The 15,861-nt window shown below is 43.1% G+C and overlaps 3 protein-coding genes and 1 long non-coding RNA gene across 7 annotated transcripts in view; 2 read left to right on the top strand and 2 right to left on the bottom strand.

Moving 5' to 3' along the window:
- The window catches only part of lgals3a (lectin, galactoside binding soluble 3a), a 9,531-nt gene extending 6,473 nt beyond the window's left edge, over positions 1-3,058 (bottom strand). Inside the window, exons 1-3 of the mRNA XM_027134606.2 lie at positions 2,919-3,058; positions 2,748-2,765; positions 141-818 (exon numbers count right to left, since the gene is read on the bottom strand). Coding sequence (XP_026990407.1) covers positions 141-818; positions 2,748-2,762 — 693 coding nt within the window. The 5' untranslated portion in view covers positions 2,763-2,765; positions 2,919-3,058. The remainder of the gene's footprint in view (positions 1-140; positions 819-2,747; positions 2,766-2,918) is intronic.
- Positions 1,771-2,208, top strand: LOC125141083. The gene is made up of 3 exons (XR_007140447.1): positions 1,771-1,827; positions 1,942-2,085; positions 2,167-2,208. It is a non-coding gene; the product is annotated as an uncharacterized LOC125141083 (long non-coding RNA).
- Positions 3,059-4,512: 1,454 nt separating the features above from the next.
- On the top strand, positions 4,513-6,908 carry cdkn3 (cyclin-dependent kinase inhibitor 3). Of its 4 annotated transcripts, none has more exons than XM_027134609.2 (8): positions 4,513-4,661; positions 4,825-4,907; positions 5,049-5,104; positions 5,210-5,254; positions 5,453-5,588; positions 5,674-5,705; positions 5,793-5,896; positions 6,206-6,908. In XM_027134609.2, the coding sequence occupies exons 2-8, from the start codon at positions 4,828-4,830 to the stop codon at positions 6,296-6,298; spliced, it is 546 nt and encodes a 181-aa protein (XP_026990410.1). In that variant the 5' UTR covers positions 4,513-4,661; positions 4,825-4,827; the 3' UTR covers positions 6,299-6,908. The 4 variants fall into 4 exon arrangements, with proteins under 4 accessions (XP_026990410.1, XP_026990408.1, XP_026990409.1 ...); XM_027134607.2 differs by having other exon boundaries at positions 4,522-4,661; positions 5,366-5,588; XM_027134608.2 differs by lacking the exon at positions 5,049-5,104 and having other exon boundaries at positions 4,609-4,661; positions 5,366-5,588.
- A 683-nt stretch (positions 6,909-7,591) lies between these two features.
- Positions 7,592-14,465, bottom strand: cnih1 (cornichon family AMPA receptor auxiliary protein 1). Its single transcript, XM_027134611.2, has 5 exons — positions 14,294-14,465; positions 11,489-11,557; positions 8,495-8,607; positions 8,174-8,317; positions 7,592-7,895 (listed from the first exon to the last, which is right to left on the bottom strand). Exons 1-5 carry the CDS (start codon positions 14,372-14,374, stop codon positions 7,868-7,870), a joined length of 435 nt encoding a protein of 144 aa, XP_026990412.1. The 5' UTR covers positions 14,375-14,465; the 3' UTR covers positions 7,592-7,867.
- Positions 14,466-15,861: the final 1,396 nt, after the last annotated feature.

The raw sequence follows: 15,861 nt of genomic DNA, 5'->3' as shown, positions 1-15,861 counted from the left end.
ACCAACAAAAAAGAGATCAAAGCCACCAAGAACCACCAGAATCCATCAAATGCCATCTGATATGATCCTAAATACACCAAAATCTAAAAGAAGCCCCTAGATAAGCAGAAGACAGAACACCACCAGAGATCATTACTCACCAGCATTCCTCCAGGAGCAGGGGGGCCTCCATACGGTCCTGATGGAGGGCCTGTGGGCGGTCCCCATGAGCCAGAGGGCACAGGTGGAAACACTCCTCCAGAAAACCCTGCGGCAGGAGGAAAAGAGGCGGGGCCTCCCGGGCCATACATGTTCCCCTGGTAGGGCATGTTGGGGTAGGGAGCCTGAGGAGCCCCTGGAGGAGAGGGGTACATTCCAGGAAACTGCCCTGGTGCAGAGGGAAACTGTCCTGGCATCCCAGGGCCGGTGGGGTATCCGCCTGGGGCAGATGGCATGCTGGGAAACTGGCCTGGAGCTCCTGGGGCAGGGGGAGGAGCGACTGGACCTCCAGAGTGGGGCAAGTTTGGCCCACCTGGGGCAACCCCAGGCCATGCAGGTGCAGCAGGGTTAGATGGGCCCGCTGGAGGTGCCCCTGGCCATAAAGGAGCAGCAGGGGCACCAGGTACAGCAGGGGGTGCACCAGGCCATGCTGGAGCAGCTGGGGCTGCTCCGGGCCATGCAGGAGCAGCTGGGGCCGCTCCGGGCCATGCAGGGGCAGCTGGGCCTGCAGGAGGTGCACCAGGCCATGAGGGGGCAGCTGGTGCTGTAGGAGCCGATGGCTTGCCATGTGCAATTTTTGATGCTTGACTCGGGGCATCATCCCCTATCGCATCAGCTAACTACAGAGGAACAAAAACCAACACACAATTTATTTATGATGAAACAAAAACAACAACACAAAGATAAAGAGTTTCTGTGTGTAGCACAATTACAGCATGAACACTGACGGGTGGTGACTTGTACTACTGTCAGAACTGCTGATAGGTGGAGAATTAAAGGTGCGGTCTCCGTTGTTTGAAAGCCAATGTTGACATATAAAATCACCAAAACAAACACGCCCCTAACCCAAACGGGTCCCACCCCTGTATGGATAGCTCCGCCCACACATACATACGTAACCCGGGCGACTAACGGGAAGAAACGTGTCTTTATCATAGCTGAAGGGAAGAACAATACGATTGTAGATAAACAAACAAGCAAAAATGCCACACAAGCATAATGATGTAAAGGACAAAGGCATATATTAGTTCTGTGTAACAAAGCAAAACCAACGTTACTCACCTATCGAGAAGGAAAAAAGCGCCTCGGCGTCTTAAGTAAAGTCGGCCACATATTCACAGGTCGGAGTTTCCCGAGTCGATAACTCCTGAGCTAAACGCTGTTACTACACAAAACGCGGTTGTAGCTGCCTCTCTACATTACTACGATAGAAAAGAGGTGTTATTTGTGTAGTAACAGCGTTTAGCTCAGGAGTTATTGACTCGGGAAACTCCAACCTGTGAATATGTGGCCAACTTCCTGCTCCTTCAGTTCTCTCCAGCGCTGGAAAGCTGATCCTATATTAACACGTCCTACTTCTTGTCCTTATCGTAAGTCTTTCTTCTCTTTCTTTCTTTGTTTTTATCCTCCATGTCGATGTTAAAACCGCTTTCTGCTAATGTCACACACGCGCACTGAACACTCTCTCCACCCATATCGACAAGACACGCCCCTTTCTGATCATTGGCTACATGTTTGTTTTGTTTGGCGGCCCAACGCAGTTTTCTGAAGCATTTCTCAAACAACGGAAACCCAGCCTTTAATTAACTCCTTCTGACCAATCAGAGTTCAGCACTCAGCAGCTCTGCGGTGTGTTAGTGTAAATGACAGGAGGAGGTGTGTTAGTGTAAATGACAGGAGGAGGTGTGTTAGTGTAAATGACAGGAGTTGGAGGTGTGTTAGTGTAAATGACAGGAGTTGGAGGTGTGTTAGTGTAAATGACAGGAGGAGGTGTGTTAGTGTAAATGACAGGAGGAGGAGGTGTGTTAGTGTAAATGACAGGAGGAGGAGGTGTGTTAGTGTAAATGACAGGAGTTGGAGGTGTGTTAGTGTAAATGACAGGAGGAGGTGTGTTAGTGTAAATGACAGGAGGAGGTGTGTTAGTGTAAATGACAGGAGTTGGAGGTGTGTTAGTGTAAATGACAGGAGGAGGTGTGTTAGTGTAAATGACAGGAGTTGGAGGTGTGTTAGTGTAAATGACAGGAGGAGGTGTGTTAGTGTAAATGACAGGAGGAGGTGTGTTAGTGTAAATGACAGGAGGAGGAGGTGTGTTAGTGTAAATGACAGGAGGAGGAGGTGTGTTAGTGTAAATGACAGGAGGAGGTGTGTTAGTGTAAATGACAGGAGTTGGAGGTGTGTTAGTGTAAATGACAGGAGGAGGTGTGTTAGTGTAAATGACAGGAGGAGGTGTGTTAGTGTAAATGACAGGAGGAGGAGGTGTGTTAGTGTAAATGACAGGAGGAGGAGGTGTGTTAGTGTAAATGACAGGAGTTGGAGGTGTGTTAGTGTAAATGACAGGAGGAGGTGTGTTAGTGTAAATGACAGGAGGAGGTGTGTTGCGTCACTCTGCTGTTTAAAGTCTGAGTCAAACAGGAGCAAATCTGTGTGTACAACTCTAACAGAATAAAACGAACACCTCCGTGTGTGTGTGTGTGTGTGTGTGTGTGTGTGTGTGTGTGTGTGTGTGTGTGAGAGAGATAAAGAGAAAATTTGTGTAACACAAAACTCACCGAGAAATCAGCCATGACCTGTGAAAAACGAACACACACACACACACACACACACACACACACACACACACACACACACACACACACACACACACACACACACACACACGATGTGTGTAAATAAGAGATTTAATAAATCCTCAGTGTTAAAAGGAGTGAAAAAGCTTCTACCTGTCGTTAAAGGTCCACACAATCCGCACTGTTTCCTTTCAAACACACTAACAAATCAAAATTCTCCCCCAACTCACTCCCAACAAGCCGGAAGTGAGCTAAAAACTCATCAGGTTCCGTACCAAATCTTCCCTAACTCGCTACCTAAGTGCACTTAACACATCGCACACGATGCACCCTACGGCCTGCCAAGTGCTCACTATGGTGTTGTTTGACACACAGCCCGTGGGGAATCCTGACCGCCATCTTTACAGAAACAACACTCATGTGTAGAAAGAAAACGCAGTGATGAGACGAGCACCATTAGTTAGAGATCTAGTGTTGAGAAAGAGGGCGTGGCTTCTAGGAAATGTGACGCATAAGAGCGTGAGTACGCGGTGACGCAGCCTTAAAGGCACAGCAACTGCGTCAAGTTTATATATAAACAAACCCTGTGTGTGTGTGTGTGTGTGTGTGTGTGTGTGTGTGTGTGTGTGTGTGTGTGTGTGTGTGTGTGTGTGTGTGTGTGTGTGTGTGTGTGTGTGTGTGTGTGTGTGTGTGTGTGTGTGTGTGTGTGTGTGTGTGTGTGTGTGTGTGTGAGAAAAACATTTCTATTATAAAGAAACATAGATGTATTTGTAATAATGATTATTTTGGTTATAGTCTGAAGTGAGGATTATAGATATAAACTAATGCATGTATAAAAACTGGTCAGATTAATAGTTAATTTGTTAATGAACATGTTAGGATCAATAACCAATAATAATAAGACTCAAGTCACGACCCTGTAAACAATACAAACGTTTCCAAAGTAATAACTGTTGTGTCTTTGTGTGTTATATAGTGTACATAAGAACTGTTGTGTGTCTTTGTGTGTTATATAGTGTACATAAGAACTGTTGTGTGTCTTTGTGTGTTATATAGTGTACATAAGAACTGTTGTGTGTCTTTGTGTGTTATATAGTGTACATAAGAACTGTTGTGTGTCTTTGTGTGTTATATAGTGTACATAAGAACTGTTGTGTCTTTGTGTGTTATATAGTGTACATAAGAACTGTTGTGTCTTTGTGTGTTATATAGTGTACATAAGAACTGTTGTGTCTTTGTGTGTTATATAGTGTACATAAGAACTGTTGTGTCTTTGTGTGTTATATAGTGTACATAAGAACTGTTGTGTCTTTGTGTGTTATATAGTGTACATAAGAACTGTTGTGTCTTTGTGTGTTATATAGTGTACATAAGAACTGTTGTGTCTTTGTGTGTTATATAGTGTACATAAGAACTGTTGTGTCTTTGTGTGTTATATAGTGTACATAAGAACTGTTGTGTGTCTTTGTGTGTTATATAGTGTACATAAGAACTGTTGTGTCTTTGTGTGTTCATTCTACAGATTTTGTGTAAATGAAGTTTAACATTGTGTAATTCTTTATTTATTTTGTGAATCTGTTTTTTGTGGTTTGGGTTTGATGTATTTGTGTATAAACGTTATGTCTCCTTGTTTGTTTTGTATCTTTTGTAATTAATTCTTCAGTAAAATACGATTTGATTTTAAACACAATCCTGAGCCGCTACACGCCTTCTCACAATCCACGTGATCAAAACTCTTACTGTCGTCATCAAAAGTTTAACCAATGATCGTTCGAATTGTCCCGCGTAGGCGGTGTCTCTGTGTCATTCTGGAATCTGATAGGCTGTTGTGGCCCGATGGACCTTTTTTGAAAGATATCTGAACACAAGCGAGCTAAAAGAACCGCGCTCTAATAGGTATTAGCATTATTAGCATTATTAGCGATTAGCTCATATGCTATCGTTAGTCTGTCGTGTCGTTAGCTAAGTTAAGCTTAACTTTCATCATAAAAATGCAAATGTGTTAGGAGTGAATAATAGATTACATTAATGTCAACAACACTGTAACTTGTGTGTGTAGGTTATGAGGGCCAGTGAGTTTGATTCCTCTGATGAAGAGGATTGTGGTGATGAAGAGTCTTACACTCCTCTACACATCTCCTGGTGAGGACACAAATAATCACTCAACACTCTGATACGCCTTAAAGTGGTAACCTCTGTGTGTGTGTGTGTGTGTGTGTGTGTGTGTGTGTGTGTGTGTGTGTGTGTGTGTGTGTGTGTGTGTGTGTGTGTGTGTGAGAGCAGGTTGTCCTTGTCGGTGGTTGAGTGCTCACAGTTCCTCGGTATTTGCTCTTTGCCAGGTAAACCTGTGTTTACAGGACATCACTCTGTGTGTGTGTGTGTGTGTGTGTGTGTGTGTGTGTGTGTTTTGGTGATGGTGTGTTTTTTCTATCTCATTCTCACAGGATGCAGATATAAGGACATCAGGAGAAACTTGGAGAAAGATGTGGGCAAGTCTCTCTCTCTCTCTCACACACACACACACACACACACACACACACACAAAGCTGAGAAAGAGGATTCTGGTATGATTGTGTGTGTGTGTGTGTGTGTGTGTGTAGGTGAGTTGTGTGCCCAGGGTGTACAGGATGTGTTTGTGCTGTGTGAGAGGGCCGAGCTTGTGCGTTACAGAGTGCCATGTTTGTTAGAATGTTACACTCATCGTGGACTCAGCGTGCACCACCTGCCCTTCCCTGATGGTGGCGCTCCTGAGCTGCACCAATGTATTTGCATCCTGGATGAACTGCAGCATTGCTTACACACCCAACGCCGCACCATCATCCAGTGAGTCGCAAAGGGTGGGGTCAATTATACATGTCTGGGGAATTTATTATTAATAATAATCCCAATAATGTGGTGTGTGTTACAGTTGTTATGGAGGTCTGGGTCGCTCAGGACTTAGTGAGTGTTCCTGAAGTTTATTGCCTGTTTATATACACACACACACATATGAGCAGTATCCTTTTGCACACTTTACCTGTGTTGCAGTCGCTGCATGTTTGTTGCTGCAGCTCTCCGTCTCCATGACACCCACTGATGCCATCGAGATCCTGAGAGAGCTAAGAGGAGGCGGAGCAATTCAGACTGTCAAAGTAAGGCCACGCCCTTTTGTGTTTATTTATGTCTCCCAAAATGATAATTTCTTATTCACTGCACACAAAATCTGTAACTCGGCGTGGCTGCTCTGCCCACTGATGATGTCATAGCTGGTGTCTCATTGGCTGAAATCACCTACATGGTACATGACTAACTCATAATATTTAATTAGTTTAATATGTTAATGATGCTCGCCTTAGTGTACTCATTACAAACAGGATGTATTCTACATGAGTATGACCTCGTCAGGCGGAGGCCACACATCATGTTTAGTTTATTTTCCCCTCACTTTTATTCTCCTGCAGCAATACAACTTCCTGCACGAGTTTCGGGAGAAGTTTGCAGCTCATCAGGAAACCAAAGAGTCCAGAACCTCTGAGAGATGTGTCTCCAGATAGCCCTGCCCCTGGAAAGCCCCACCCACCCCTCCATCTTTAACCATGATTTATTAAGGAAGTGACAAGTCTGATCTTATTCTGCACTGATCTGAGATTTTCACATTGTGGGTTTTTCTGTTAGTATTATGGGATTGATTATGGCATTGCTGTTCATGTGAACTGGTGGGGTGCCAATAGTTTTTAAACGGCCTTGTAGACCAGTGTGGTGATTAATAACATGGGAAGTCAATGTTGTTTCCCTCTCAACATCAACTGGAAACACTCCAATAAGTTCAGCTTCTCCTTCAGTCTTTTATTCCATGAGTACACACACACACACACATATACACACACACACGCACGCACGCAGAGAGCTATACATGTCTGCTGTGTGTTTATACAGTGCTGTGCTCTCAGATTTTTGATGTTTATTTTTAATATTAAAAATGAGGCTTCACACTGATGTTGGACTGAATAAATAAAAATGATCAGGTCTGAAAGAATTCACAAAATCAAGTAAAGATTAAAATCTGAGCCCATGTTAGTAAGATGGAGTGAAACAATAACCAAAAAATCTGTGGTGATGTTTTAACTTGAGCATTTGTGAACACAGACTGATGTTAGGTGTCATTTCCTGCACTGTGAGATCAGTTTAGGTGTGTGTGTGTGTGTTTTAATTCTGCACTGAGTTGTACTCAAACACTCAATGTTCCTACACATGTGTTTGGTAAAACATAATGCACAGTTAGATCCTGTTTAGACAGCAGTTCTCTGTTTCTGATGTAATCTGTGTGTGCGCACATTTGTACACAAATAATAAGACGTGTAAATTCACACACAAGCTAAATTCCTTTATCAAGTTCAGAAGCAACGTGACGGGAAATCGTGTGTGTCAGATCTCTCAGGTCAAGGTGAAAGTAACTGGATTCATAACTGGGAATTATGAGCTGATCTGCACTTTTCCGGGCCACAGCTACAGTTATCCGTGTTGGAGTTCTAAAGCACTAACCAGGAGCACACACACACACACACACACACACAGTAGCAGGAAGATGACCAACACATTACCGACCAAGGCTGTGTGAAACTAAATATAAAATAAAAATGCTGCTCATCACATGACCATAGAATTTAAAAGAACAGCCAGAACTCCTCAAATCTATTAAAAATGATTTAAAGGCTTAAAGTAAAAGCACTGCAGGGAAAATCACATTAAATACAGAAAGGAAATGTTTTGAAGGAAAAATCAAACCAAAAAACTGTTGGCACAGAAACATAACCTGCATCATGAAAAATAAATAAACCGTATGAAAATCAAAGAGAAAAAAATTACAAACTTTATTTCTTACACAAAAAAAGCAACAGCACTGTAATGAAAACCTGGGAGTCAATAGTGTTAAAGTTCACAATGTACTCTCTCTTCGTGTGTGTGTGTGTGTGTGTGTGTGTGTGTGTGTGTGTGTGTGAGAGAGAGAGACATGAGCTGCTGTACCAATGGGCAACTCCATCCTCTATATTGTCCCAGAGAGTCCATTTAAAACCGAGCCACTCAGAGTCTCCAAATCCACACTGAAATGCAAACTGGGGAGCTTAAGAGCTCACCAACACGTAGATCATCCTGAACACACACACACACTCAGTTAGTCATGGGCTACATCCGCAACACAGTGCTGTACTGAACAGTAGAAAGACATGTTACCTTTACATTCACTAGTGCACTAGTTGTGATTTGGAACAAGGGCCATGACAGTGTTAAGTTGTGTCCTCAGACGCATAATTGTGAATACATTATCTCTGAACACTACAGACTGTACACCATCAGTAATTAACTAACCTTAACCCCTGTGTGTGTGTGTGTGTGTGTGTGTGTGTGTGTGTGCGTGCATGTTTGCTGACCCGTAGAGATAGTAGAAGAAGGACAGCAGGTAGAAGGCAAGTTTGCACCAACCCTCCTTCTGACAGTACGCCAGAATATCAGCATTCATAATGGTGGTGGGATCATAGAGTCCAGGGCCGCTCATCACAGGCCGGGTCATGTACCTGCAACACACACACACACACACACACACACACACACACACACACACACACACACACACACAAAATATAGCAGCTCATTTCTGTTGAATAAAACAAACATGTGTAGATGACAAAACAAAAGCAGATTTGTCCAGAATAAGCAGTGTGATTGGCAGTGAGACGCGACCACTGACCCACCTGTACACATGATAGGCCAGCAGGGGCATGTTGAGAGCGAGGGTGAGCCATTCAGCAGCACAAAGGAACATCACACAGAAGAACACGTGTATCAGGTACTCAGGCAACACCAGCTGAAACACACACAGCATTATTTATAATCATGGTTACATGAAGGTTAACCCTTATTTGTATGATTATGATACTGAGCACGCACACACAAACACACACACACAAACACACGCACAAACACGCACACACAAACACACACACACAAACACACACACACAAACACGCACACACAAACACGCACACACAAACACACACGCACAAACACACGCACACAAACACACGCACACAAACACACGCACACAAACACACGCACACACAAACACACGCACACACAAACACACACGCACAAACACACGCACACAAACACGCACACACAAACACACACGCACAAACACACACGCACAAACACACACGCACAAACACACACGCACAAACACACACGCACAAACACACACGCACAAACACACGCACACACAAACACACTTCATTACATGACAGAGGAAGTGGAGAAAAGGCCATGTGTTTATGGCTATAATGGAAGTGTGTGCATCAGTCCATGAGAAGCAGGCAGGTCATGCATGTGTCAAAAGTGTGTGTGTGTGTGTTAGTTAGGATATTGCAACACAAACTAAACAAATTCACAGTTAAAGAGTAATAAATCACTGAAGCAAAACTACTGTACTGACTGACTTCCGCCATCCTTAATCCCAATTCCCCTTCTTTCTCTCACACAGCCCCCCCCCCCTTTAATTGCACCCCCACCCCCGGTCTCATCTCGCCATCCCTGAAAACTGCTGATGTAAGGATGGAAAGATCTGTCCATCTGCCATCTCCATAGGTGCTCCACAATGAAGTAATAAGAACTATAGTCTGCCAAAATACACACACGACAGACACACAGAGAGAGACACACACACGACAGACACATACAGAGAGAGAGACACAGACACACAGAGAAAGAGACACACACACAGACAAGACAGACAGAGAGAGACACACACAGACCAGACAGACAGAGAGAGAGACACCTACACAGACAAGACAGACAGAGAGAGACATACCCACAGACAAGACAGACAGACACACACACACACATACATACAGACAAGACAGACAGAGAGAGAGACACACATACAGACAAGACAGACAGAGAGACACACACACATACAGACAAGACAGACAGACACACACACACACATACAGACAAGACAGAGAGACACACACACACACACACACAGACAAGACAGACAGAGAGAAATACACACACAGACAAGACAGACAGAGAGACACACACACACATACAGACAAGACAGACAGAGAGAGGCAGACACACACACACACACACAGACAAGGCAGACAGACACACACACACACACAGACAAGGCAGACAGAGAGAGACACACACACAGACAAGACAGACAGAGAGACACACACACATACAGACAAGACAGACAGACACACACACACACATACAGACAAGACAGACAGAGAGACACACACACACACACACACACAGACAAGACAGACAGAGAGAAATACACACACAGACAAGACAGACAGAGAGACACACACACACATACAGACAAGACAGACAGAGAGAGGCAGACACACACACACACACACACAGACGAGGCAGACAGACAGACACACACACACACAGACAAGGCAGACAGAGAGAGACACACACACAAACAAGGCAGACAGAGAGAGACACACACACAGACAAGACAGACAGAGAGAGACACACACAGACAAGACAGACAGAGAGACACACAGACAGACAAGACAGACAGAGAGACACACACATACAGACACACACAGAGAGAGACACACACACAGACAAGACAGACACACAGAGAGAGAGACACACACAGACAAGACAGACACACGGAGAGAGACAGAGACACACAGACAAGACAGACACAGAGAGAGACACACACAGACAAGACAGACAGAGAGAGAGAGACACACAGACAAGACAGACAGAGACACACACACAGACAAGACAGACAGAGAGAGACACACACACAGACAAGACAGACAGAGAGAGAGACACACACAGACAAGACAGACAGAGAGAGAGACACACGCAGACAAGACAGACAGAGAGAGAGAGAGAGAGACACACACACAGACAAGACAGACAGAGAGAGAGACACACACACACACAGACAAGACAGACAGAGAGTGACACACACACAAGACAGACAGAGAGAGAGACACACACACAAGACAGAGAGAGAGAGAGAGACACACACACACACAAGACAGACAGAGAGAAACACACACACACAAGACAGACAGAGAGACACACACAAGACAGACAGAGAGAGACACACACAGAGACCTGAGACCTGTACTAATCACAGGAGTGAGAGTAAAGCACTACTGTGTGTGTGTGTGTGTGTGTGTGTGTGTGTAAGTAAAACCATGCAGGATGAAGCTACAAATGAGTGTTACGTGCTATCACACTCAGATTCAATGGAAATCACACAACATGCGGTGATCGCCTGCACGTCGCACCCCCCCCGCCCCACACAGCTGAGCTGTTGTACAAACCTTCAGTGCGAGCCTGACTCTCTTAATCTTTTTCACCCTCTCAACTGTCTGTGTGTCAAGCAGAGAGGAAAAAGAAGAACAACCAATACAGAGGAAGAGAAGAGCAGATAGTTAGAGTGAGTGTGTGAGAGTGTGTGTGAAAGTCAGACCTCACTGAAGATTAGTACAGCTAGTATTGGTGCAAGCTAGTCAGAGAGTGCAGTATGGCATGCAGTCACACACACACACACTCACACACACACTCACACACACACACACACTCACACACACACTCACACACACACTCACACACACACTCACACACACACTCACACACACACTCACACACACACTCACACACTCACACACACACTCACACACTCACACACTCACACACACACTTACCGGGTTTAGTGTGTTACACTGGTCTATAGGATTCTTGTAGTCAGTCTTCAGCTCATCAAAAGCAATGATCTGTAACACAACAACATTATATAATAAAAGTGTTTAGTTTTTTTATTCTATTAATAAGAGTCCTAATAGGCAAATGAACAAAATCTTACTGTGTTTACTGATTAATAACAGGCATGTTTACAACGAGTGAACACTTGACCCAGGGGTTTATTACACTGGACACACAGTGACATACAAAACAATTAATTAATAAATAAACCTCAAATGTAAATTCCTGTAATATAGAAAATGAAGCTTTAGGAAAAGTCTTAAAATAATATTAAATTAATTTATTTATATAGTGCTTTTAACAATGGACCTGGTCTTAAAGCAGCTTTACAGAACAAACATAATACAAACAATTTAATATTATACGCTTCCAGGTTATTTTATGTGTTTGTATTTATTTACAATGAACAAGTCTATTGACTGTGGTGAAGAAAAACTCCCTTAGATGGAAGAAGGAGGAACCAGAATCTAAAGTGAACCTCATCCTCATTTAGGGGACACTGGGGTGTGATTATAAATATACAGTCCGGGAATTGTGTTTTTATTTGGAGATTGTTGTCAATATGCAGAATAAGGTTTGAAATAATCTGCAGATCCATAGTTAAATATGCGCAAACATTTATAATGGTCAAACACTTCGGATGAGGAAAAACAGACAGTGAGAAAAAATAATTAAAAGAAGGTTTTAATCAGTTCCTGGCCATGTTTACATCCAATGCCACAGATATGATCTGTTAAGGGATAATGTGATCTGTTCTGTATTTTAAAACTATATTCTATATAACATTTAAAATGTTTTCTAGTCTGTGGAAAAGGGAAGCGATGCATTTTAGTGAGAACAACAACACAGACCTAAAGGTCTAACTTAAACAGAATGTTCCAGAAAGGGTTGAAGAAACAAACTGGTGATAGATCAAATCTATAGTTAGATAAGATTTATATAATAAATTATTATTATTATTATTATTATTATTATTATTATTATTTATAAAACACTGTAAAACTGCCAAAGCTCAACACAAAGTACTGAACTTCATAAAATACAGATAAAATAATTATATATATATATATTTATTAACAAAATAAAATAACAGTAATAAATCAGAATTAAATAATAAAAAAAAAAAAACGTTTTTAAAATAATGACACACTGGGAGTCTGTCTGAGGTACAGAGGCAAGTTGTTCCAGAGCCCAGGGGCAGAAATAGAGAAGCTCGGGCTCTAAGGACTGTAGGGGTGAAGCAGTGCAGTAAGATGTGTCAGGTCCTGACCACTTAAAGGGTTAATGACAAATAAAGCACTTTAACTAAACCCTATAATTACACCAGCAGCCAGCCAGACAGACAGACAGATAAGACAGACAGACAGAAAGTTAGACAGACAGAGATAGATAGATCAGATCAGACAGACAGACAGATGAGATAGACAGACAGAGATAGATAGATCAGATAGACAGACAGATGAGATAGACAGACAGATGAGAGACAGATAGACAGACAGATGAGAGACAGATGAGATAGACAGACAGATGAGAGACAGATGAGATAGACAGACAGATGAGATAGACAGACAGATGAGATAGACAGACAGACAGACAGACAGATGAGATAGACAGACAGACAGACGAGATAGACAGACAGACAGACGAGATAGACAGACAGACAGACAGATGAGATAGACAGACAGACAGATGAGATAGACAGACAGACAGATGAGACAGACAGACAGATGAGATAGACAGACAGACAGATGAGATAGACAGACAGACAGACAGACAGATGAGATAGACAGACAGACAGATGAGATAGACAGACAGACAGATGAGATAGACAGACAGACAGATGAGATAGACAGACAGACAGATGAGATAGACAGACAGACAGACAGACAGATCAGACAGACAGATGAGATAGACAGACAGATCAGACAGATGAGATAGACAGACAGATGAGACAGACAGACAGACAGACAGATGAGATAGACAGACAGACAGATGAGATAGACAGACAGACAGATGAGATAGACAGACAGATGTGTCCAAACCCACACGGACACTTACATACTCTAACGTGTGACACTCTTCTTTACTCTCTTTAATCTACAATCTTTTTATTTAAGAAGAAACGAGTATTTAATATAATTCACGTAACATCAAATAAATGAATCACTTTCTGGTGGATTTGCATTAAAACATGACCATTATCTGTTATTATAAATTTAGCTTCACCGCTAGCATTAGCTGATTAGCAAGCAGAGCTAACGCCTCATGATCTGAGAAATCAGCTGTTAGTCACTTTAGTAAATAAATGATCCACATTCACGGTGTGATTCTGCCTTTGGTGTTAGTGTTAGTTAGTGTTAGTGTTAGTTAGTGTTATTTAGGGTTAGTTAGTGTTAGTGTTAGTTAGTGTTAGTGTTAGTTAGGGTTAGTGTTAGTTAGTGTTAGTGTTAGTTAGGGTTAGTGTTAGTGTTAGTTAGGGTTAGTTAGTGCTAGTTATGTTGGTGCCGTTATAAAGCTTAAGTCCGGACTGGGCCTTAATGTGCACTAAGTATTAGTGCGTTATAACTGCGCCCTCAGTGTGTGATGCACACACACTATGTAGTGCACTAGTGTGTGTGTGTGTGTGTGTGTGTGTGTGTGTGTGTGTGTGTGTGTGTGTGTGTGGCACCATTCAGCCCTCAGCCACATCACACACCGCTCTTGTATATAGTTATTGACTTTTCAGCTTTTATAACGCTTTTACTTACGTGCCAGATGGCGAAGAAGATGAGAGCCGCCGTAAGCAGCAGAGCGAGCATATAACAAAAGGCCGCGAATGTGAACGCCATGTTTCCTTTAGCTAGCTATAGCGTTAGCTACCTTGGAACGAACCCAGAGCCGTTGGTTGCCTCACGCCGAAGAGCGCAACTGCGCATGCGTGGTGAATAAAAAAAGAAGTCACGCACACCAAGCGTCATCTCGCGAGACTTTAAATAAACATCTGTTTATGATCTTGAGTGACTCAAAGCAAACAGCTATTTCAGCTATTTCAGCTATTTCAGCTATTTCAGCTATTTTTTTGTCAACGATTATTCCCAGTAGCAATAAATTATTAAATGCATGATTTTACTTCCATTACATTACCAAACACTGTGAAGGATAAGGATTAGGGTTAATCTTAGGGTAACCCTAATCCCAGTGTAACCCTAATCCCTAACCCCAGTGTAACCCTAACCCCAGTGTAACCCTAATCCCAGTGTAACCCTAATCCCTAACCCCAGTGTAACCCTAACCCCTAACCCCAGTGTAACCCTAACCCCAGTGTAACCCTAATCCCAGTGTAACCCTAATCCCTAACCCCAGTGTAACCCTAACCCCAGTGTAACCCTAATCCCAGTGTAACCCTAATCCCTAACCCCAGTGTAACCCTAATCCCAGTGTAACCCTAATCCCTAACCCCAGTGTAACCCTAATCCCAGTGTAACCCTAATCCCTAACCCCAGTGTAACCCTAACCCCAGGGTAACCCTAACCCATAACCCCAAGGTAACCCTAACCCATAACCCCAAGGTAACCCTAACCCATAACCCCAAGGTAACCCTAATCCCTAACCCCAGTGTAACCCTAATCCCTAACCCCAGTGTAACCCTAATCCCTAACCCCAGGGTAACCCTAACCCCAGGGTAACCCTAACCCATAACCCCAAGGTAACCCTAATCCCTAACCCCAGGGTAACCCTAACCCATAACCCCAAGGTAACCCTAATCCCTAACCCCAGTGTAACCCTAATCCCTAACCCCAGGGTAACCCTAACCCCAGTGTAACCCTAATCCCTAACCCCAGGGTAACCCTAATCACTAACCCCAGGGTAACCCTAATCCCTAACCCCAGGGTAACCCTAATCCCTAACCCCAAAGCCTGGGATACTTCCTGTTCTCCCAGCTGGAAGGTGGGGATGGTGTTTTTTCCTTTTTTTTGTGTTTACACAAAAGTTTAAGTGATGAATAGTTTATAATACCCATCATCCTCCACCCTGAACTTTCAGACTGGGCCTGGTGATATTTAATAATATTTAAGACACATAAATCCCTTTGAATAATCTTTAAGAACAGATGTACAGCTAAAATCCCAGTGAAGAAAGACAAAGATGGAGGAAGTGTTAATAAATCCTCCAGCACGAGTTTGTCATGAGCTGTAATTTTATTGGGAACAGTGGATACATAAGACATTGTAGAAACCATGGAAAAGTACAAATATTCACAAGCCAAAGACTGAAATATTCTAAACATCACAACACTTAAAACCCAAAACACCTGCAAGGTAAAAAACACACGCTA

This window comes from Tachysurus fulvidraco, chromosome 4 (genome assembly GCF_022655615.1).
Source record: "Tachysurus fulvidraco isolate hzauxx_2018 chromosome 4, HZAU_PFXX_2.0, whole genome shotgun sequence".
NCBI classification, from domain to species: Eukaryota; Metazoa; Chordata; class Actinopteri; order Siluriformes; family Bagridae; genus Tachysurus; species Tachysurus fulvidraco.
Note: the sequence above shows the minus strand (reverse complement) of the source record. Positions and strands in the feature narration are given on the sequence as shown.

What these genes read in the sequence shown, in the direction of transcription:
- cdkn3 (XM_027134607.2), top strand. Translation starts at nt 4,828, where the DNA reads ATGAGGGCCAGTGAGTTTGATTCCTCTGATGAAGAGGATTGTGGTGAT. An exon ending in AAACTTGGAGAAAGATGTGG is followed by an intron (nt 5,255 to 5,365) that starts GCAAGTCTCTCT and finishes GTGTGTGTGTAG; the next exon opens with GTGAGTTGTGTGCCCAGGGT. An exon ending in GAGCAATTCAGACTGTCAAA is followed by an intron (nt 5,897 to 6,205) that starts GTAAGGCCACGC and finishes ATTCTCCTGCAG; the next exon opens with CAATACAACTTCCTGCACGA.
- cnih1 (XM_027134611.2), bottom strand. Translation starts at nt 14,374, where the DNA reads ATGGCGTTCACATTCGCGGCCTTTTGTTATATGCTCGCTCTGCTGCTT. An exon ending in TCTTCTTCGCCATCTGGCAC is followed by an intron (nt 11,558 to 14,293) that starts GTAAGTAAAAGC and finishes GTTGTGTTACAG; the next exon opens with ATCATTGCTTTTGATGAGCT. An exon ending in TTCTTCTACTATCTCTACGG is followed by an intron (nt 7,896 to 8,173) that starts GTCAGCAAACAT and finishes GTGTGTGTTCAG; the next exon opens with GATGATCTACGTGTTGGTGA.